The sequence below is a fragment of the Protomyctophum bolini genome, assembly GCF_963924005.1.
Source record: "Protomyctophum bolini genome assembly, chromosome: 18".
Taxonomy (NCBI): domain Eukaryota; kingdom Metazoa; phylum Chordata; class Actinopteri; order Myctophiformes; family Myctophidae; genus Protomyctophum; species Protomyctophum bolini.
The window spans coordinates 23,786,021-23,809,769 of NC_137879.1; the positions used below are offsets into that span (position 1 = coordinate 23,786,021).

General features: G+C 44.2%; 1 protein-coding gene across 1 annotated transcript in view; it reads right to left on the minus strand.

The window, feature by feature from the left end:
• Positions 1-1,234: 1,234 nt before the first annotated feature.
• Positions 1,235-23,749, minus strand: part of LOC308332857 (SRC kinase signaling inhibitor 1-like) — a gene marked incomplete at its 5' end in the record, with an annotated part of 54,940 nt that continues 32,425 nt past the window's right edge. The window contains 14 exons of the mRNA XM_080788974.1: positions 1,235-1,645; positions 3,389-3,538; positions 3,714-3,850; positions 5,061-5,424; positions 6,146-6,449; positions 7,806-7,953; positions 10,121-10,251; positions 10,662-10,837; positions 11,088-11,248; positions 13,484-13,507; positions 13,846-13,886; positions 14,779-14,868; positions 15,556-16,502; positions 22,280-22,442. Coding sequence (XP_080645100.1) covers positions 1,487-1,645; positions 3,389-3,538; positions 3,714-3,850; positions 5,061-5,424; positions 6,146-6,449; positions 7,806-7,953; positions 10,121-10,251; positions 10,662-10,837; positions 11,088-11,248; positions 13,484-13,507; positions 13,846-13,886; positions 14,779-14,868; positions 15,556-16,502; positions 22,280-22,442 — 2,995 coding nt within the window. The 3' untranslated portion in view covers positions 1,235-1,486. The remainder of the gene's footprint in view (positions 1,646-3,388; positions 3,539-3,713; positions 3,851-5,060; positions 5,425-6,145; positions 6,450-7,805; positions 7,954-10,120; positions 10,252-10,661; positions 10,838-11,087; positions 11,249-13,483; positions 13,508-13,845; positions 13,887-14,778; positions 14,869-15,555; positions 16,503-22,279; positions 22,443-23,749) is intronic.

Sequence of the window (23,749 nt, forward strand, 5' to 3'; positions counted from 1 at the left end):
CTCTCACATGCTTGTGAGAGGTGCGGATGACTGCGGAAGATTTTCTCATGGATAAGGTATGTTTGTCTGGTAAAATAAATTATAATAATATACATGGGTCACTCATGTATAATATTAGGATATATGTTATATAATATATTTCCAGCCAAAGGAACCCTGGGCTGTATAGTGCCAACTAATGGAAAGTATATCGACACAGGCAGGACTGAGAGGATTGAGGTTGAATGGCTCAGGTGCTTTCTAACCTAGAAGGATGGGCTGGCTGTTTTATCACTACCTCACTGTGGGGAATTTGCTGAAAAGCTCTCTTTAGAAGATTGCGGCCAATGGTGGTCAAGACTGCTCCTCACCGCATGCCAGCGTTGGCTTGAGGAGTGTGCAGGAGCAGATAAGATGATGGAGGGGGTGGGGGGTTCGTCACATCCGAGAGGATAGCTTCTGGGTTCTCAAGGCAAGTAGCTTGTTAGAAAACTCATATGCAGTTTTCCTCTACCATCTAGTTTTGCATATTCCAGTCAAATTATTATTACTTATTATCTTTTTACTTTACATTTGTCTTTTTGGATTGTCGTCAGTTTTCTTTTGCTTCTAATTGTCGTCATCACACATTCACCACGGTGAACAGGAGTGTGAACCGAAACGAACGAAACGAACCGTCGTTTGAAACTTCCCATTAGAAGCCACTCCGTACCCTGTGACCTTTGAAGGTGTTCTTCACCTTCATCATGTTGTATAATGTACTGTTGCATTAGTGCTGTTAAATGCAGCCCTAAGCAGTCTCACGTAATGGGCTGGCATCTCAGTAGTGGCTGCAACGCTTGGCTTTGCGAGGCTGATAACAGTAGTTCAATACTGCCAGTCACCTTAAGTGACTGAAATACTATATCCAAGCACTCAGCTGCTAGAATACTGCCTGGCAACCTTGGGACGGAAAGGACAAGTACCGCAAAATGGACAGTAAATAGTAGTGATTTGATGAATAGAATGAGAGAGGAGAAGAACAAAACGGAAGAAAACTGATGTTCGGATGATTATCTCCTGTGTGGAAGGTCACCGTTTTGACTTTGAGATGTGATATTGTTCTGTGGCATTGTTGAAGACAATGTAACACTTTGGAGGTTAAGAATGATCTCTATAGGAGTAGGTATTATCATTACAGCTAAGTTAATCAGTCACAAGCACCAACGAAAACCATCCCCAGAGAAACGAAACACCAACATACGACAAAAACCTATTTTCTAAGCAAGGTACTTTAGATCCAGTAACTCAAATGTCAGAAACACACCATCAACAAGGAGACTGTTCGAACAAGATAGTTGTCTCCCCACCGTTTCTTGTATATAAGCTCATACTGTTAGCTCTGTACCGCGTTTCTTGACCCCCATTTATGTCCCAACCTCTGAAGAGACTGCCGTGGAGTTGGCCCCACAGAGGTGCATCATGGGGATGTCGTTGGGTCTGGATGCCAGTGTCAGATGTGGCCCTTCTAGAAGTGAAATACCTGCTGCTGGCCCTGGATCTTAGGGAAATCCTCTCTCTGCTTGCGGTTCTTAGGTCTCTCCAGGCTGCCCTGTTGGAGGTGTTTGAGCCTGGCTGCCACAGTAGGCTGGGGTCCCTTGACTGGGCCGGGGGAGTTGCTGGCACTCTGCAGAGGGATTGAGAAAACAGGTATGACTTGGTGGAAATTTAAAGTACTATTTCATGGTAATGGAAGGTATTAGTCTCAGCAGTATATCTAAATGTATTCTTGCCTGTTTTTTTGTTTTGTTTTTCCAACTGGGTATTCATGAATTGCACACAATACCAAAATATTTTAAAGCTATATTTCAGTGTGGGAGAACTCAGCATACCGTATGCCACTTCAGCAGCCGATATCACCCTGCATTAGCTGCTGTATAGGCATCTGCTGTCACCTTCAGCATATTGCCTTCAGAAAACATGCTCTTTATTCCTGCTGCAACATCAACAACTGCTTCAAGGCAAAATTATGTATCGCAAGTGAAACGGGTGAGAAAAATAATTACCTAAAACCACCTACGATTTTCAGACCTGGTTTTAAAATGAGCATTAGGAGTTGTTTTTGCCAATGTGTCCCCAGAGCAGCGAATCATGGTGGTTGCGTAATACATCTCATTTTCTCATTAATTACTCAGATTAGCCCAGATTAGCTGACTCCCATAGCAGCATGTGGCATGTTTCAAGCTATTTAAACACTCATGTCAAATCAGACCATTCATAACATGTCATGGTGAGTTTAGTATGGTGTATTAAATCATTAGTTAATTGGGAAAATCAAACCAGGTTTCAGGGCAAATGTCTCAATCAATTAAAAAAACCCACAAAAATAAGTGTTTAAAGCTTTCAAGAAGAATTAGACTCTTAAGAAGCCACCAGCAGAAGAAGGAAATTGAAAGTAGAGAAGAATTGTTAGTGATGTTAAAAAGGGAAATTCAGAATAACTCATGGAACTCTGTATCCGTTCACCACTGGTCACATAGTACAATGTCCTCCTGCAACCATAATATATCTCACTGCTATCATGCTATAACCCTCACCATAGATTATCAAATATTAATGAGTGATATGGATGATGAATTCCACATCCAACCTAGCACTGCCCTGTTCTCTCTCCGTTCATTCATGAACTGTAAACTGAATTATGTTCTGTCATTCAGATTAAGGTCAACAGAGCACTGATGTATTTAAATGTTTATTGTCACCTTGTTGTCAGCCAAGTGCTATAAATAGGCACTAATTTATTCTGCTGCAATTGTGTGTTTGGTAAGCGCGAATCCACAGGCACCAGTATTACTCATCCTCAGGAAGCCAAAGAGTATTTGATGATGTTCCCCATAAAATGGCGGATAAACATTGTATTTCAGTTTGACGTGCAACATTGACCGATTTGTGACTGAACCATGAAAAGCATATTGCGAGTCTTGCGATATAAAGGTCACTCTATTTCACTCTCAGAGGCATACTTCTTTTCTGCTACAACCTGTCCTGAATGGAAGCAGTTGACACTCACAGAAGTGGTTCTCGGCCGTGCAGAAAGTGGGGCAAAAGGAAGGTTGCAAGGACAGGAATGGACAGAGATCTAAGAAAGTCCACAAGCGTGGCAAAGGCAGAGGGGTTGGGTGGTGGAAGCGTTTACCTTTCTTCCCAAAGAACCAATGATGCAACGAGGGGTAGGGATGGGCCTCAACAGGCTATGACAAAGGGAATCTTTTACAGGGGTTCTCTGAAAGATCTGTGAGGTAGGCGGTCGTTGCATGGGAGAGTACCGCAAACAAACATTATCACCTTGACATGACACAATGCATTCAGCGCAAATGTAACAACATGCATTTTAGACTAACGATTACACAACACAGGTAGAATGGTACACCTCTAGCTCAGCAATGATCCTCTCTTCGTCGTCCTCGTCTTTGATGGCCGACGCTGCGATGACAGGTGGCGTGGAGGCAGGACGGGGCGTGTCAGAGGGAGTGCGCCTTAATTTCACCATGGTTTTTGGCATGTCAGCATCCTCCTCTGCCTACAGGAAAAACAGAGATGGAATAATCACTTCAGTCCAAAATGTTACCTTTTAACCTTACTTTGGTTTGACATGCAGGTAACATTTTAGTTGGTGATTATTTCTTTGCTTAGAGGGAGAGCAGTTTCTCCCTCACTCACACAACTTTGTCTAACTTGAGCTGTCAGTATCCCACCTTCTTAGTGGTCATGATGACCTGCCCTGTGCTGTTGGTAGTCAGGCCATGAGCTGATGGGAAGCTTCGTCGAGGAGGTGGGGGCGGTGGCGATTTGGAGGGCTTCTCTGTGCGGTATCTCGCAACCGTGAGCTCCGCTGGAAATATGCAGCAACAACAACAGATCTGCAAACTGAACAGCTGCTCCGTAATTAGCACTAACAAGTCGTACAACGACAGTACTGTAGTGATGACACTACTGTATGACAGCACATGACAAACACGCAAATTACATCTTGGCAGAAAAATAAGTGTTTATTAATAGAATGTAATCACTTTAACACTATATATGTGGTCTACAGTGGTCTATACTAGCTGCCTCCTTTTCTTCCATCTACACTAAATCTTTTTGGCATAAATAACCAATCTACAAGATCACAATGTGTTGCAACACAACGTGTTGTGACCTTGTAGTTCGGCAATTTCCGCAGAATGTTCGGCACAGATTCAGAATAGGGTTTATGTAGTAACAAAATACAAGCATAAGTGATCAGCAATTGTATAAATGATGATACTGAGAAATGTGATAATATGAGCAGAGTTCAACAGTCAACTTAAAAAATGTTATATAGGGTAAACCTTATAGAGGGTATGCCGCAGTATCCTGAGGGCTAATTTAAAAACTCTCTTCTAAGAAACGGGACCCTATACAACAATGAGCATCGTTCAACAGTGCACTTAAAAACTTCATGGAGGGTGAGCTTTATAGACTGGATATACCGCTCAGGGGTAGAGGATATACCGCAGTATCCTCAGGGATAGTTAAGAAACTCTCAACTGATAAACAGGACAATATAACAACAATGAGCAACGTTCAGCACTTGCAGTGCACTTTATAGCGAGTGCACTGCACTATCCTCAGGGTTAATTAAAAAAGTGAAATATTTCAAGATATATAAAACATATGGGAAAACAATGACCAGAGTAAGTGCCAACGCCTATGTCAATGTTAGTCCATACCTTCAGAGGTCATCTAAAACCTGTGAACCTTCTGTAAAGGTTTCGTAGTGTAATGTATTTATTCTTTTCATGTCTAGTTTTGTTTCATTTGTTGTCTTAATTGCTTGTATGATTATTTTATGTACATTCTCAGTTATTCCCTTGCGACTAAACTGGAAAAGCAATACAAATTTGAATCATAAAAAAAGACCTGTGAACCTGCTTTCTGAACACTTGTTCCACAATGTAACTCTCAAATCAATACTTGCCAACTGAAAATAATAGGCAGCTGAAAACAATCACAATGAGCAATCAGTGCTTGGAATCAACACAATCTGGTGCGTATTTGAACAAAGCAACGCAACTCACCTGACCCACGACGCGAGCCAGTGCCCTCCAGGCAGTTCAGCTTCTGCGCGGCCATCTGTACCTTGCCTGGTTGTTGGTCCCCACTGTTGTTAGTAATACTGCTTGTGGTAGTGGTTGTGGCGGTTGTGGCCGCTGCGCCAACTGTTGTCCCAGTGGCAGGAGAGGAGGGCGTGGTGCCGGCGATAGGAGTGGTTATCTGGGGTTTGGGGGGCACCACTGGCTTGTTTATGTGCTTGGCGGCAAAATCCAGATCCGGGATGGCCTTCATCAGCTCGGCCTGCGTCTCCTCCAGCAGCCGGTTGATGTCCTGGGCGCTGAATTGGGTCAGGCTGGCGCGCTTCTCTTCCCAGTCGCGCTCCGCCGCCTGGAGTGAACAGTACAGTAAATATATACTACAGTGCACAAGGCATTTAGATCGATTGACTGTCAGTTTATGACACAAATGATGGATGTGAACACGTGGAGCCGACACCGATCCGTGCCCAATGAAATTTACGCAGACATTTATGTGGCTCGCCTCGCAAACATGCCTGTACATTCGTGCGGAAATTAAATTGGTTGAAATTGAGTTGTGCAGATGCAGACCTAACTCACACATGTGTGCACACACACGCTGTGCCAGGCTGCATGGCAAACACAGGGGTAACTCTAGCTAGTATGTGCACGGGGTCTGAATGAGATCCTTAACTACATGCAGATGCGTCTGTGAAAGCAGCTTGAAAGGAGACATCTGCTAAGTCGCACATATTTACATCAGATTGAATAATGTGCACTGAGCCTCGGATCAGTTGTGCAACACAAAAACATTGCGAACATAATGATAATTTTGACTTTTGTAAAAACACATGCATGAATGCATGTGCACACACTTAGACACACCCATGTACCATGAATGGAAGGTAGAACAAAAAAAATCACACGTGTGACTTATCATCATACGTCATCACACATCATCTCATTCTGGCCAATCACAATTTGCGTCCTCGCTTTTGTCGTCAATGTTTGTGTTTACACACTTTTGTCTTCAATGTTTGTGTTTACACAGACCCTCAAAGCTGGACATAGGATAAAGTTATACGAGTTACCAGTCTGACTTCGGCTGACACAGACTTGTCAGCGGGACGGCGACTTGGTAGTTCGTCCAATATCCGAGTCCTGAAGTTGGACTGGATATCCTGGTCGGGACACAATGTGTCTGCATCAACGCTGCCCGACCCAGGCATCCAGTTGGCCAGGCCGGCAGCAGCGCTCAGATCGGAGAGATTGAGGGGCGGACTGTTAAGGATATCTAGGTCCTCGGCCCTCTTCGCTGGCTGGCTGGGGAGGTCCTCTGGGCCCTTCCACATGCCCTCGGTAACTTGTCTGTACATACAGGGGACAAAACTTACACTGACCACATAACAGGACAACATGAAAGGTATACTCGAGAGTGTTAGAGGGGACGGCTCTGAAAAAAGTACTTGCTATGGGATGACATGAACGTGAATTGGAGTTGAATATACACCTTACGTTTATTACTTAATGTTAATTTCCTGCTTTTTTGTTCGGCACTACGATGTATGGCTTAGCACCCTGCACCTGTAAGTCATTGGCCTTTTCAAGTCGTGTGCCATTTTGTTTGAACAATTAATGATGGAAACAGGCCTTCCACTTGTGCAACTCAAAAGTGGAACTTAATAATCTCATAATCCAATTAGCGTGGGTTCCATCCTGAATCGCTGCGATTCATGAATCAGATTTTTCACTCCGCTACTCAGTCTGGAAAGGGTCCTATCTCCAAGGTAGAAATCGACCCGTGGCTTCTGATCAGGGTACAGGCTTTAGTTTCCGACATACTATTTGTCCGGCTGTCATTAGACCGACACCCTACCCAAAACCCTAATCTAAACCTAACCGCAAGCATGGCGGGAGCGACGGGTGATTTCCACATGTCGGACCTCTGGTGTGTCGTACAGTATCTGCGTGTGCACCCCTCTGATTGGTCTGTGGTGCGGGTTGGGACAAAAACGTCAGTTTGACGTTGTCTCAATGCGCACTGCGCAGCTACTGCTGTTGCCCTGCAACATCCCCTTATCATTCACTAAACTCTCCCCACAATACTTTTCTTTTTGTGCTACTGAATCAGACAGTGGACTACTGAATCAAATTAGTGAGAGGTCTTTTGATGCAGTAAAACCGTTGGTTTTGCGCTCGAGTCTCGAACTGGCAGAATTTATTTCAACAGTGAGGAGCATGGACAGAGTGGCGCTGACTAATAATGTATCAGCACATAACAGGTGACCAAGTAGCGAGTGACAAAACAAATCAATGGAACGCAGCAAATCAGACTGGAACCCAGGCTATAATCCAATAGCACAGTGGTAGGTGGGATTGATTTATCATAATGATCTGCACACAGCCTGATGCTGCAAAAGGCTAAAAAGTTTAAAGCATGTTGAGCCCCCTGGCTATGACTCACGGTATACTTGACATTACTACAACCATTTTCCAATGCATACCGTGGTTGGTTCGATTTGCGAGGTTGCCGTTAGATTCAGCAAATTTCAGTACGCTATGAAAATCAGCGTGTGACTTGAAACTGGCTTGAGGATAGACCTGTAATCAAATATGTCACCATCTGATTCAGATGTAACACGAGACGGGGCGTTCACATGAGTAATATTTAAACAGAGGATTTTCAGCAAACGTACCGTACAAATGCGGGAGATAACTGAGGTGTAACAAGGGAGCATTTGGTGTGTATACCTGCGCAGTGAGGTGAGCGCGTCAGTCATTGTGTTGCAGCGCTTGAGCAGGGCGTCCAGGCGGTGGGGCCCGTCCTTCAGGAACTTAACAGCCTCGACCTCCACCCTCAGCACCACCCGCATCTTACTCTGCAGGCTGGGAAACTGGTCTGTTGAGGGTAATTCATTGTATTTTTATAGCACTTTTCCAAGTGCTCAAAGCGCTTTACAATGGTTCATTCATTCATACATTGGGAGATGAAGCGGCGAACAGTCGACGTCAGCATCGCCACTTCCCACATTTACACACCAATGGTGGCGAGCTCACACCGACCAACTCATTAGAGGCAACGTGGGGTTCAGTGTCTTGCCCAAGGACACTTCGACATGTGGACAGGAGGAGCCGGGATTCGAACCGCCGACCCTGGGGTCATTGGACGACCTGCTCTACCTCCTGAGCCACAGCCACCCCGATAGGGTAGAGAAAATGTCAAAGAGGGAGGGAGAGAAACTGAGAAAAAAGCAAAGAAAGAGGACGAGGGGGCAGGGGGGCACTGGCACTGTACAGTCAGAGGACGAGGGGGCAGGGGGGCACTGTACAGTCAGAGGACGAGGGGGCAGGGGGGCACTGTACAGTCGTCGACAGTGAGGGTAGTAGAAACAAAGAGACAGGAAGAGAGACAGATGAACTGACACAGATATGAAGCGGCAGTTCAGGGGATGCGTTGAGTTGATGAGATATAAACAGATGGGGAGGGAGAGTATAGCACAGGAGGCTAAAACAGGATGACACGGTACAGCTACTGTTGTATATGTTATTGAAGAAATTGGATTTTCCTGTCATACTGGTAAAGGATGTATAGCTCTATCTAAGAGAAAGGGAAAGATACAGAGAGACAGACACACAGAGCAGCGGTAACGTCAAGGTATTGACGCAAATAGACAAGGATGCATACACACGCATTTTTTTCTATTTTTATTGTATTGTGTATGCATGTTTATATATGTGTAAAGAGAGGAACGAGTGAGTGTATAATGTACTATTTTGCATATTTGGAGGCTTTATTGTTATTGAGCAATCCGAAGGCAGTGTTTGTTTATTTATGGGCACGATCTGCTTGCTTGTAAAAGATGTAACAAGCATTTGTTTACATGTACAGTACATTGTCACCATACCCCACAACCCCCTGCTGTGCCCAGGTGTAGCCTTTGTCAACCACAGAGCCCCTGGAGCTGGTACCCGGAGTGAAGGATAACCAGATTTCCGTGTCACGCTGCCTAATACACAACACAACTGCATTCACACCTGTGTCTGTGTAGCTGGCAATGAAAACAGATTAGTCCGCCTGGAAATCCAAATAAGAGCCACATTATCATGTGAGACACTACAAGGTCAGCTAATGTACTAAATATAAATATTCATGCTGTTCGAGGGAGGAAAATTACAGACCCAAGTGACGAGACAACCAAAGTTCTAACATTTTTATGAATATGAATCAAAGTCATCGAAAAGTCATGAATATTTATTACATTTTATCGCGGTAATCGCACTAGGAACAACCCGAGATTTGCGACATCCTCTGATGATGAATAAAGCCGAAGCCTCAACCCGTCTACGGTGCGTAAGTTAGTATTTTACTTTCCGAGTTTGCTTCGACATAAGGGAGGTCGGCCAGTAACTCAAAGGTAGCTAGTTTGTTTTGATCTCCTACACCGAAGATGTGGGGTGTTCCAGCTGTAAAACTGGTGATTATAGTGTTGCTGGTACTACACAGCTATACAGTGCCCACACGATCACACATACGTACTGTGCTTGAGCTAAGCAACACTGAGCAGTGTTGCTTCAGGGATGCAACACTGTGGCTGAACCTGTGCTCTCTGACCTCTCTGATGTAATGCATAGGTGGAGGATTGATTGATTGATTGAAATACTTTTGAATTAATTAATACTTACACTGTATTAACAGTTTGCAAAAAGTACAGATGTACAGACAAGCCAGAGCGCCTGTTTCCATTGTGGTCCTGTGTATTTAATTCATCAAGACATATAAAGACTTATACTACACAAGAAATCATCGATAATAGGCGCAATACAAGTCAGTCTATTTACAGAAAAACAGTGGGGTTAATTTATGTTGGCAAGCTAGTTGCAAATTGCAGACAGGTGGTTTTGAAGGAAGATATGGCCGATTCTGACCCAGCACCAAGTGATTACGATAAAACACAGGTCCTCTATTTTCGTAATCGGGGGGGCCCCTAGAAGAGCTCTAGTTTCTAGTATGTCAGACGAACACACATGCAAACAGAATTGACAAGATGTAACACCAAAGCACTTACACTTAAGATCGGTGAGGGTCTCCCCCAGCATCCTCAGCTCCTTGGTCTTCTGCTCCACATCCTGCTCGGTGACCAGGCCGTGGTTGATCGATGAGTTCTTCTGTAGCTCCTCCACAGACCTCTCCAGGTCACTGAAAGAAACAATCCATTACAGGAGGTTCACATCCATCCATGGACAATCCAAAAATAAATTGTTTTTACTTGTCTCAACTCGCTCTCTGTCTAAATCTCTGCCGGTGTTATGAAATTTACCTCAGAACTTGAACATTGTCGAAGCTGCTCGACTGGAAACCATGTCTGTCTTTTCTGTACTTTATATAAGATGATCCATAATCGCACTGTGGTCATTTTGCTAAACCCCAATTTGATTGTGACGTAAAGGTGAAAATGGTTACTGTGTTGAGTATTGCCTTTGAGCTGTGTATGTGTTTTGTGTTAAAGTAGGCTACAGTACAAGTTGTCAGCATGACTCAACCCCTTGTGCGGATCCCTTTATAATGCCTTTTGACTTTGCCACGGTGATGTTCGTTTTTGAACTCACTGCAGCTGCTGGATGAGTAGCTCCTCTTGGTTGAGGTACTTGAGTCTCTCCTCCTCCACCAGGAGGCGCTGTCTCTGGAGAGGATCCTCCTGGGTGCGAGTGGCATCCAGCATCATCAGGCTGAGCTCCGACTCCGTCTGCCTCAGCAGGGACAGCACCGAGTCCTGGTTCTCCAGCTGAACCATTGATTGATTGAATACTTTATTAGTCAGAAATGTAAACAGCACAAGGTACAGTCAGACAATTAGTCTGAAAGGATATGACCAGAGACCAGGTCACGCTCGCACACGCGCACACACGTGTACCTGTTATTTATTTAGATACTGATACAGATACTGTATTTAAACACAGCCATATTTAAAAGCAGTGTCCATGCAGGCAACCACCTTCCACAGACTCACTGCTACATACATAAGGTACACACACCTGCATGTTGCGCAGCTGTGAGAGCTGTTTGCGCAGTGCATTGGTGTTCTGCTGGAGGCTCTGGAGATGTTGCTGCATCTGGGGGCGGGACACCGTGACCGTCTGGCTGGCTCCTGAGGGCGGGGGTGGCATCAGGGCCAGGGGAGCAGATGGCGTCAGGGCTGCATCATTCACAAAGCAGGATGTATAGGTTCACTGACTGTTCTGCCAGTTGTTTTGTTTTGAGTTGGGTCAGTCGGTGCCACACAGTAATTGATTGAATTTGTCCCGAAGAACTGAACTAAATTAATCCAGGTCTATGGGTACTAGACAGGTCTACCCATAGACCTGTCTACCCCCAAAAAATGTGAAAAAAGATAAGAAATAAGATTCAGCAACATCATCTGTCACAAAATGTGTTTGTTTTTCTTCTTTTTTGCAGTGCACTCACTTTTATTCATAACGGAGTGATGCCCCCCTTCATTATTTTAGCTCACTAAGTCACTATAACTAATTTAACATCAGCAATTCAGGACAAGTTCTATCTTTAAGTCAGGAGAAGCGACTACAGCCTCTTTATACACACACATACGGTAGGCTGAACAATGAAACACAACATGGCAAGGCTTCTGGGATAAACACAGTCAAAGAAAAGCTGTATTCCGGTTGAATTCCAGCATCCAACAATAGAGTGTCCCCAGAGAGCATTGGTATATTTAAAACAGGATTGACATAGGATATGAAAACACTTGGTGCTAGTAATAAGGGTGTCGAGTCACGCATGTCATGCATAACAAGAGGGACAGATATTGGGAAACGTATAGTCAATCAATAACAGCAAGTTCCCAATTAATCCTTATCTATTCCGTTACACTTTACACCGTTCCCTTCCTTTTTTCCATCCACGCCAAATAAAAAAAATAGCAGATGTACAGTACAATACCATGTGTCGCCTTTGTGACATGTTGTGAGCTTGTACATTGCTCTTTTCCCTGAATGTTTGCTTACTACAGTATGACATGCCATTGCCCAGGAATGGAATGCTAGAGTTCATGTAAGTACACTACTTTCATCAAGGACAATCCTGCCCCAATCTCAAACCAGAAAGTAGAAGTACAGTAAAGTAGCACTCCTTCAAGAAAGCAACTATCCTCATTGGATTGAATGAAGTAGTGCAAATACATTTCACTTTGGTTGAATGCTTTCACGTTTCACAAGGCCTTCATAAAACTACAGGACCGCTGAAGCTATGATGTTTGGGGTTTGTGTTTCTACTACCAATTTTATACTTCTGCTATTTGATTTTCTTATATTTCAAAATAGTAATAATAATAATTTTGTGTATAATGACATGCCCAGGTACACCAGAGTTAAAGTGGCATTTATTTAAAAACCCACCCCCAGCCCATTGCTCATTCTCCCCATGTGCATATGGTAGTCTCGTAGTGCCAATAGTTGGTGATGTGGGAGGTGTAGACAACCATGTGTGTATCAGTGGAGAAATGTGGTCACCAGCCACGCTACACGGTGGTGGGCTGGAATTTCAACTTGAACTTTACCCCTGCAGCATCCAGACACACCTTCCAACTATTCATTATTTAAATCTTCAGTGAATGGAGATTATCCACTTGAAGGTACAGTAAAGGTCAAAACTAAAGCACGCTGACCAGGTGAGGGGAGATAGTGGGAGGGGTTGAAGCTGGGCTATTTGACTATGTGGCTCATTTATAAAAGGGTGCTTTGAAAGGGCATGTGACAGTCGCAGCACTAGGCAGCACCTCTGTGAAACCCTGCAGCATGCGACAGTCGCAGCAGCAGGCAGCACCTCTGTGAAACCCTGCAGTCATCCTTGACCAAATGTCTTACAGCTGCCTCACCGGTTCTGGTGAACAGAGGGAATGTCCTGATCATATCACAGCTGTGAGCAAACACACCAAAGAAAACAAAACAATGGTAGATCTCAGCATGAATCAATGCTGTTGTGACTACTTGAGGAAAACGTGTCGTTTCATCATTGTGACAGTGAGACAAGTGGTGATGAAACTGAGGGATAAAATGATATGACGTCACAGCAGAGAGCAAACTGTGTGTGCCGTATAGGCTGTATAACTCTGTGTACAGTATAGGCTGTATTGCAGCATCATACATTTGGAAATGAAGAGACTAAAGGAGGACTAACACGGTTAATGCTTCATTCTGCAGAATCCAGTCCACACACTTAAAGGCAACACATGGAAACCCTTGAGACAAAATATTTAGCTTTTGAGATTCATTCTTCGGTTTTCGGGCAGACTTAAAAGACACAAAACAAGGGGATCGGAAGGGAAAACACACACAGATAGGATGGTGGTGTGGGGCAGGGGCAGGGGGGTAAATGAGCATATACTTAAGAGCAGATACCAGAGACACATAGCTACCTTTCTTTTTTTTTGAGCGTCCAGCTAAAACAAGAGGCATGTGCAGCATGTTAACACAGCAGCAGTAAGAAGCCAACGCACAACAGTGTGAGGGGTTTAGCAAAAGTGAGGCACGTTCATCACAAGGAAAAAAGGGCACTTTAATCACTACTATGCAAAAAATAAAATAAATTGCAGTGCTTAAGCAATGGACTGTGCTCTTGGGAGGAGAGATAATTTGCATGAATATCAAACAGACAGCAGTGGGAGGCAGTGACAATCCCCCCCCCCCCCCCTCCACACACACACACACACACACACACACACACACACACACACACACACACACACACACACACACACACACACACACACACACTTACTGTCAGTTCCTGAGCAGTCGCTGGCTGACTCAATCTTCTCTCTACACGAAGAGACACAGTTAAAGCATTTAGAGATAGCATACTGTGCCTGCTTAGCTAGCCAACGGCTATTGATGTTTGTGTGTATGGTGTGCACAATCTACTTTACTGCCCTGAGTGTGTATGTGTGTGACTGTGCATGTGATAATACATGTGCGCGTGCATGTGTCTTTGTGAGTACGCTTCCCATTGTGTTGTGGTGCATTTACACATGCATGACTGTGCACACGATTTAGTGTATGTGTGTATGCATGTGTGACTTGACAGTGTTGCATATTTAATGTGGTCGATCATTCATTCCTGCATGTACAAAATGTGTACACAAAGGAATATCAAAACGATTGCGTCTGCACAGTGCACTCAGTATACGGTGTGTGTCTGGGGATGTATCTTTCTCTGCATGCGAGTGTGTGTGTGTGTGTGTGTGTGTGTGCACGCACGCACGCACGCACGCACGCACGCACGCGACATCAGGGATGGAGATCCCTGATGTCACCATATTAAGCACATATATGGAGATCCCTAATGTCATCAATATTGGCCAGCAACTCTACATCTGACCTCAAACCATATATGGAGCTGACCTGTTCTGATATTCCATTATGTTGATCCTTCCCCATCCATCCTTCCTCTTTGATGTCCATTCAAACTCTAGACGGGCCTGCCCCAAAGTTATTAGTGAAGCCGCGCCCGGCAGCTGGCGAAAACTAGAGTTCTCAACAGGCCTGAAAATTAAGATCTTACCCCCCATGCCAAAGCACCAGCGCTCGCCCAGCAGTTTGCTGTCACCCAGGCGGATACGTTGATCTGACCCCCCATTCCAAAGCACCAGCGCTCAACCAGCAGCCCAGCAGATTGCGTGCATACCCTACGTGTGTGCGTGCGTCTACTTACGGGCTGTCTGCATCAGGACCCCTGCTCAGCACACTCTGCAGCAGTCCTGTCAGACTGGCTATCTGCTTCTCCATGGCTTCCATGCGCTCCCTTAAAACATGCACGCACGCACGCACGACACACACACGCACAACACACACAATGCAGTGCACTGTAGGGCTAAATCTAACAATAATTTGAAAAAAGCGACTACAATCTTGAAGCTTCAAATCAGTATAATAATACAATATAGAGCACCGAAGTCTGTCAATATCGGTAGAGGGCGCTAAGTCCACGGGTTCATGTACTTTTTAATTTGCATTGTAATCCCCATAGGGGGATTTTAGATCGAAGAACTGTGTTTGAAAACTAAGTTTCATTCATATGATCAATGTTACTGCTGCAGAATTAGTTACGTTTTCGCTAGACAATATTGCTGAGAGTGTTTATTTTTGGACCACAATTTAGATGATTTTAAGATGACCCAATGTTATTTCTCCATAGAGAAATTACTTCCGGGAACCAGGGGATGAGCGAGTGACATCAGGACTTCGGTGCTCTATATGTTTGGTAAAAATAAAAACTCCACACAACTGTTCCCAAATTGTGTAACAGTAATTCTGCAGACTCTGCTCAGTGAAACAGAGAAAATAGCCCAAATTGACTAAATATAGCACATTAAGAACACTATTTTCTAGTGTCCTTAATGCACTATATATCTTATAGAGTGCATTAAGGACACTAAGTATAAAGCATTAAGGACAGTATAAATGCTGTTCCCGGGGGGTTTTGTCCTACCTGGTCTCAGTTTCATTCCCGAGCAGAGGAGAACCGAAGGCTCCAGTGTTCCCAGGCTCCCCTCCGGGACCCGCCATCAGGCACAGCTGCTCAGAACCCAGGCCCAACCCGGTGCTCTGTGCCCTGGCTTTGGGACTGTCCCCGAACACAGACGAGGTCACAGAGTCCCTACGCAAACTCTGTCTTCCCGGAGACCCCCGGCCAGGCATGGTGCCCGAGTACGAGTCCCTCATGTCTGGGATTTTCTGTGGGGACGAATGCGGTGGCACGCGCAGCCCCATGGCCAACATGGAGGCAGTGTAGGTGTCGTTGTATAATTGTCCGCCTGCCTGCCTGTAGAGGACTCCACTGTCCATCAGCTCTCCTTGCAGTGCGGCCGCCGAGTACGAGGTGAGGGAACGCACCGACCCGGCGCCCCCTCCCCCTCCGCGGCGGTACAGGGACCCATAGGGGTCCGCTCTGGCCGGGAGAGGGGAGTGCGGGCCCACGGCCATGCTCAGCCGGCTCGTGTCTGGGCCCAGGCTGTAGGGGTCGGCGTAGATGGCCCCTCCCCCGCGGTCATCCCCGCGCAGCAGCACCACGCTCCTGGAGCCGCCGCCCACCTCCTCGTCGGGCTTGACGTCGCGGCGCTCCAGGATGGCGCTGGGGGAGGCGCAGAAGGCAGGCTGGGCGTGGGGGTGGGGCTGGTGCAGCGGCTGCTGCTGCTGCTGCTGGTGGTGATGCGGGGAGGAGTGGTGGGAGTGTGGGTGGGGCAGGGAGTGGGTGTGGTGCGGGTGGTGCGGGGGACCGGCATAGGAGGAGGGCCGCCCTCCGCCGTAGAGGAGGCGGGCCCGGGACGGCGAGCCCTGCGGGGGAGAGGCCGACGAGACGGAATGCTGCGAGGACATGGGCGGGTTGCTGAGGCGCCGGTTGGAAGGGGACTCTTGGGGTGCGTAGACCATCTCTCTCTGTTGATTGGATGAGGAAATGAGAGTTGAAATAAAGCATGTTGTATCCAACCTTTGTTGCAGAACCTCATGGGGGACTTTGCCAGAGAGCTCAAGAACAACACACGCAATCAGATGTTGGTCAAAATGAGCGTTACTGTATATGTGAGCATTACTGTATATGTGAGCATTACTGTATATGTGCATATATGATACGTAGCTTGCAGAGTTAGTTCAGTCAGATATAATCGAGGGGTTAATAGTACGCTGCATTACTATGTGGGTGTATACAGTGTTATGGAAGACCCACATGTCATTCGCTGACATGCCGAATGCCAAGATAAAACATTATATGCACACTTGTATTCGCATATTTGTTCAATCTATTCCTGAATCTATTCTCAACTATCATTTACCTTAAAGTCACAACTAGGCATGCAACGATTCATTCAACTCACGATACGATTCGAATCACAATAGTAGATATACACAATATGATTTTTCACGACTTTTGAGGGGCGCTGTCCCCTCCTATGCACAGCTTTGTGGGTAGCACGTGATGATTTTAATTGGCTGATGTATGACGATGTATGATGATAAGAGCGCCCCTCACTTCACACAAGTGTGATTTTTAAGGGGCGCTAGCCCCTTCTATAAACAGCTTTTGTCCCCACACGTCTCAAGATTTTCCATTGACAATGAAAGGGGAATTCAGGTCAAATGTCCAATAAATCTTGTCCCCACACATCTCAATATTTGCCATTGACAATGAACGGAGAAATTAGGTCAAAATTTCGCGAAATATGACGTAAATTAAACATCAAAACATTAAACACCATTGACATTGAAGGGAAAATTTACGCCACGTAAACGAGCAAATCAGCTAACCAATCACAGGCAACAGGCATTCTTCTGATTGGCCAGTATGAGATGATGCTCATAAGAGCGCTATGATGATGTATGATGATAAGAGCGCCCCTCACTTCACACAGGTGTGATATTTTTTAACACAAATTATTTTCCAGAAAAAATGATATACGGTATTTTTTTAATAATTTCTCTTACACAAATCCAGTATTTTTTGAATAGTGTGTTTTCTCTTATCCTCTTTACAATACAGTAACAAAAGAAACATACTCTCCCCCCATGCCTTCGGCCTGGTGGAGACAATTACTGAAAACTATTTACTCTTAAAAGATCCTGTATTTTCTTCTTCTTTTTCTGACTGTTGCTTGCATCGCAATACATTTTTCTAATGTAATTATTAAAATAATAATGGCAGGCTTTGTCCCCCATTAGACTACCCACTGTTGCTAAATCAGCAATGTTGTTAAATCATGTCGATAACTCATTGATTATGAAAGTCTATCTATCATATGAACGTGCAGTAATGTTAAAAGATCAAATCCCTCACTTTATCTGTCAATAAAGAAATGAACCACTACATTGAGTTAAAACAATACTAGAATAAATGGAATCTACCAACGCGCCTTAAGCCTGGAGCGGCTGGCTCCGGGGCATCACAGGAACAAGGACAACAGATGCAGGAGGATGAGAGGACACTGGAGCTATAGTAAATGACTCTGATGAAGACCGCAAGGTCCAAACGTTAGTCATTTTCTTGTATACTAGCACCTAAAAAAAGGCTTGAAATGTCTGTGCTGCTCCAGTGTCCTCTCCTCCTTTTAAAATAATACTATAGTTTGTCTCCAGCAGAAAGGGAAGCTTTTCCTCACAATTACTTCCAGGAATTAAAATTCTTTTCAATTATACTTTTCTACTATATTTATTTACGGCATTCAGTCTCAGAATCATGGACAATGACTATATTTGAAATAGATTAAATTCTAAGTTATTTTCTTTTACCATACCAGCCAAAGAGTTGGGAGAGAGAGAAAAAACACAAAGAAGAAAAGATTACAGTGTGAATGCAACTTTCTTTCAAATGAAGACAGCCCACGCACATACGCTCGCATGCACAACGCTTGCATGCGAGCGTACATTTCAATCTAAATGGAAAATGTTGCATTTATATATTTTTTTCATCCAAAGCGCTTTACATACTGTAGATGTGCATTACATTCACCCATTCACGCACACATTCATACACTGATGATGATGGAGGAAACCATGCAAGGCAACAACCTGTACTGTACAGACTCTGAACCCTTAATTACTCCCAATGTACAGGCTGTACATTGGGAGTAATTAAGGGTTCAGAGTCTTGCTCAAGGACACTCAGGCGGATCCCGGGATGGAACTGGGAACCTTGTGGTTCCCATCCGGCCGCTCTACCAGCCACTCTACCCCTGAGCCACTACCGCCCCAACCTATAACCACTTGAACCCCAACATGCCTATTCTGCGGCTAAAATGTGGTCCTCAACACGTTGTAAGCTTGTAGATGTGCTATTGTGGCGAAGACATTTAGTGTAGAGCGAACACAGGAGGGGGTCTAGTATAGAGCTCTTGGGAATCCAGTCAACTAAGAATAGGGTTTAAACTTGAATCCCCAACTGTCATTATCTCTCTCAGCACACTGAGGATTCCCTCATGGCAGACTAATGATTGTGCAATCATCTTCCATCTTGTATCTTAGCAACACCTCCATATCTACAGCGATGTTTCTAATGGGGATGGACCATCTCTACATCTTTCCATCTCCAAAAGGCCTCCCAGATAAACTCACAAGTGTCAACTCGCCCACTCCCTTTACTTTCCTCCTGCCTCCACCCTATACGACCCACACTGTCCATTAGAGATGCGCGGATGGGCTCTGCCGTCATCTGAATTTGTGTGTTCAAATAAATCATCTGCCCAAATTATTTCTCTGAGATATAGATGAATGCAAACATCCGTTTTTTGCACAGTGGGCAGCTTTGTTGAACGTACATCTGAAGAAATCTGAAATACCAAATGGACCCAAGGGGAAGCTTCGTTCCCCACTATCCGTTTGCGAACGCAATGGACAAATCTGGCAAACGTGGCCTAATCAAATCTCACGGGAACCAATGATGTGCATGTCTCATGCTTGGTTGGGGATGAAAGAGGGGGAAACCATGATGAAGCTGCAGCATTTCATCCAAAACCTAATTTATCACCTCTTCTGGCGAGTGTATGACTGCTTCATACTATATATGAACATATTTACTACTGTATGTGTGTACAAGCTGAAAGACGAATATAGAACATTAACATTAGATCATGACCGATGATCTGTCGGCGGGGGCAGGAGGGAGATTGACAGAATCAACTAAGTTACGTTGTTGTGCCTCTCTTGCACTTTGCACGCTGTGTGCTCTCCTGCACAGAGCATGAGATGGACATGACATCTGTGGGATGTTGTGCTGCTGTGCCATTACAATGTAATAAGCCTCCCCTGTTGTAGACAGACAGCATGTAATGTTTGCAGGACAGCAGACGAGCATAATTGGCTGGCGATCTTGGAATTCACAGAAGACTCGGAAGAAGAGACACAAATTAACATTTTCCTTGTTATGTATTATTTCACTCGCCCGCAACCGACCCGCTATGAATTAATATGTAAATTCTTATGACCCAAATTCGCCCACCCTGCGGATATACGCAGCATCCGTGATCATCACGTCTCTACTGTCCAAATAGCCTCCTCCTATCGGTCTGGAACCACACACACCCCCCCCCCCCCCCCACACACACACACACACACACACAAAATTGGCAGATGTGTCAAAGCCCTTCTCCTGTTACTGCCTCCTCCTAATTTCTCGCCCATCCTCTCTTTTGGATATGCTGTTTTGCATTTTTCATTTCTGTCTTTTATTCTACAAATGCAACACTCAGTAACTCATCATCTCACGGTACCTTTTTGGGGGATAATCCACAGTGCAATGTACAATAGAATTCAACATGGATTTTAAATAGAAAACCAGCACTGCAAAATAGAGGGACATGGACAGTGTTTTTTTCCTCTGTTAGCAATGGCTGAACCAACTTACATTCTGGCACACATTTTGTCCCACATAAATGTAAACGGTAGTTTATTTATTGAGAAATAAATACCTTAGAGGGCTCTTGAATCACCCTGAAGGTGTTTATTTCTAAATAATGAGTTTGTTTCCTTATTACCCTGCTTATTTCATGGCTACTTACTAAAGAAGAAATCAATAATATGTTTTGCACTCCGTCCATGTGTATATTGAAATTCTTTATTTTGAATACCAATTGAGATACAATATCTCGTTTTCGAGAGGGTCCACAAGTCCGTCCGTGTGTGTGTGCGTGTGCGTCCGTCCGTCTGTTACCAGCTAATCTCCGGCACCGCTAGCGGGCCAGAGATAAGCTGGTAACGGACGGACAGGCACACAGACACACACACACACGGACGGACGGAGTGCAAAACATACTCTCGTCTCTCCCCATGCCGTCGGCCTGGTGGAGACAATAATGTAAGATTATTCTAATATTGGGCCAGAGGTGAGAGGTCACATTCTGTTGCAGGCAGCTACACCCACATGTAACACTATGAATGCTAGTATTACAACACAGCTGCACACTTTTGTGTTTTCCTTTTAATCAATTAATCAAAACACGCTCATGGACATACAGTATATAGCATCAAACATGAATTTCAACCACATCAAACACACTTAAATGAACTGACTTTTTATGAACTGACAAACTCCCACTCATTTTCTCACTTACTATATTTCACTTTACAACATGACCTTTTTAATATTAAAAAGGCTGTTATATATTGAGCCAGTGTTGGCAATCCATGGGCAAGGGTTATTATTTACACTTGTGTCAACAAATGAGTCATCATAGAAGCCCAGTCAGCAGCGGCATCGATGTGAAGGCCTGGCGTTGGTCCAAGAGAATCAGTGCCTGTGTGCAGTATTCCATTACTCATTCACACCAGCTGTTTCACGGAGAGTGCTTAATTTATGATCAGACATGCCGTGTTTTTGTGAACAACCGAGTTATCAATATAAACATGAACATTGGCATGGAAGGAATAGTGCTGAATTCCACTTTGGTAGTTTGCTATTTATCAATTATTAATAATCACTTAAATCTTATTCCATTCCCGAATCTGTCTGTCACAGATTAGGATAACTTTATTGATACTGTAAACCCTGGTGGCTTAAATGGCTGCAAATAGTATATTGTACTACAATGATTTAGAACAAGCTTTGACCTTTACACATTTTTACACTCTGAGAGCTCAAACCCACAATTCAACATTTTGGTTTTAAGATGTTGATATTCATTTTGTATTCATTCTTAGGACCCCAAATCACACCTTGGAAAGCATGAGTGTCTATTTCAAACTAAGTGTTTTTTGACTGGGGGGTCAGGCAGGAATTACCTGTCATAATTTGACCCCCCCAGTATTAGGATGTATTAGGATGTTGATGTTCATTCACAGATCTCTGCTCTTTGTTTACATTAAAGTGCTTTGACAAAATGTCAAAGCACCTCTTTTCAACATATCTTCACATCATTTTTTTCTACTCAGTCTGTGTCTCATAGGAGGGCTGCAGGCAGTTCAGAAACCCGTCCACCAGTGACATCATCGTTTAATTTTAATTTAATCGTTTAATAAACTTTTAAATGTACAGCTTTTATTATCGCATTGCAACTTTTTAGGAATACATTGCCTGCAGTTTCTATTAGCCTGGATTCCCCATCGATGATACGTAGTAAATACAATGAAAAGAAAACAGGTACATGCAAGGAAATGCTGACACGTGTGTGTGTGTGTGTGTGTGTGTGTGTGTGTGTGTGTGTGCGTGTGCGAGAGAGGGAGCGACTTACCCGGAGGTCTCCGTTGGCGAGGTGGTGTCCTGGATAGGTGCCATAAATGGGCTCCTTGCAGTAGATCTTGATGACACAGCGGTCCTGCACGTCACGGGGATCCTCCAGCTCATAGAAGACGTTACGCATCTCGTCTTTGATCAGCAGGGCTGTGCTGGGGCACCTGGACATAACCCGCCGTCCGCCAAGAGAATGAAGAATACAAACTTTTAATACTGTAGTGTAGAACACTCCCTTTAAAATCCTCAGCGTTCATTTATCTTCTAACTCGGAGAGAGCTTGCACAAACACCCACTGATTTACACCGTGGAACCTGTGATAAAACTTATTCTGATTCTAATCGCCCGTGATGTACAGTAGTAGTAGTAGTATACTAGTATATCCATTTGCAGGTATAGTATATCACTATATCAGTAGATCTCGAGCTGTGTGAGTTGGCTGTAAATGAGGGCATCGACAGGAGGCATTTTTCCATCGAGCTGACCAGGAACCTAATAGTCGGTAAATGGGGCTGAGAGTGTTTTGCTGACAAAGGCCTGTTGTTTGTGCATTGATTGTGCAGTGCCATAGAAATGTCTCCAGCAGTTCCAAAGCGAACTGCTGGTGTTCGTGAGTGACAGTTCAATGACCACTCACAAGGAAATATGCATTGTAATCAATTATTATCAATTATTATATGCAGCCATCACTGGATATGGTGCAGTGAAGACCTATTTAATGGATTTAAAAAAAAATCAATGTGTCAACAACATAAAGTTTTTCTGCGTGCGTGTGATGTGTGATTTCTGTTAATCCGAACATTCAAACTGCTGGCCTGAAATAATTTATTCCCTTGATAAGATTATTGTTTTTTCTGTACAGCATACTCTAGCTCAGGAGTAGGCAACCTTTGGCACTGGTGCCAACCTTGGCACAAAGGAGGGTGATCACTGGCACACTGGCATTAAAAAAACAAAACAATTACCGGTAAATAAACAATTAAAAAAAAATTGTCAAATAAATGAATTCACTCATATTTGTATGTAAATTACATCCTGCACATCATTCTACATTCATTAAAACTCTGAACTCTGACTAGGGGAGGGAGATAGGAGGCCTATGCTCTGAGTCTAATGATCATTATAACAATGTGAAAATATTTAACAAGGGAAAAGGTTATCCGGCCCACAGGTTGAGAATGTCCAGCAGGGTTCATTTTGACAGCAATTTTTTCATTTCGTTTTAGTCATAGTCTTTTGAATACAATTCCATTTAGTTTTGGTCATATTTTAGTCATCTGATATGTTTTACTTTTAGTCAAGTTATAGTTGACTAAATATTATAAAAGCTATGGTAATGCCTGATTTATACATACAAAATAGCCGAGTGCGACACTCACGCGCAGTCACGCAGTCACGCAGCCAAGCATAAAATGACTTGTCACAGTTCCACTGGCTCTCATGTCCACTAATCCATACCTAGCATTTTAGT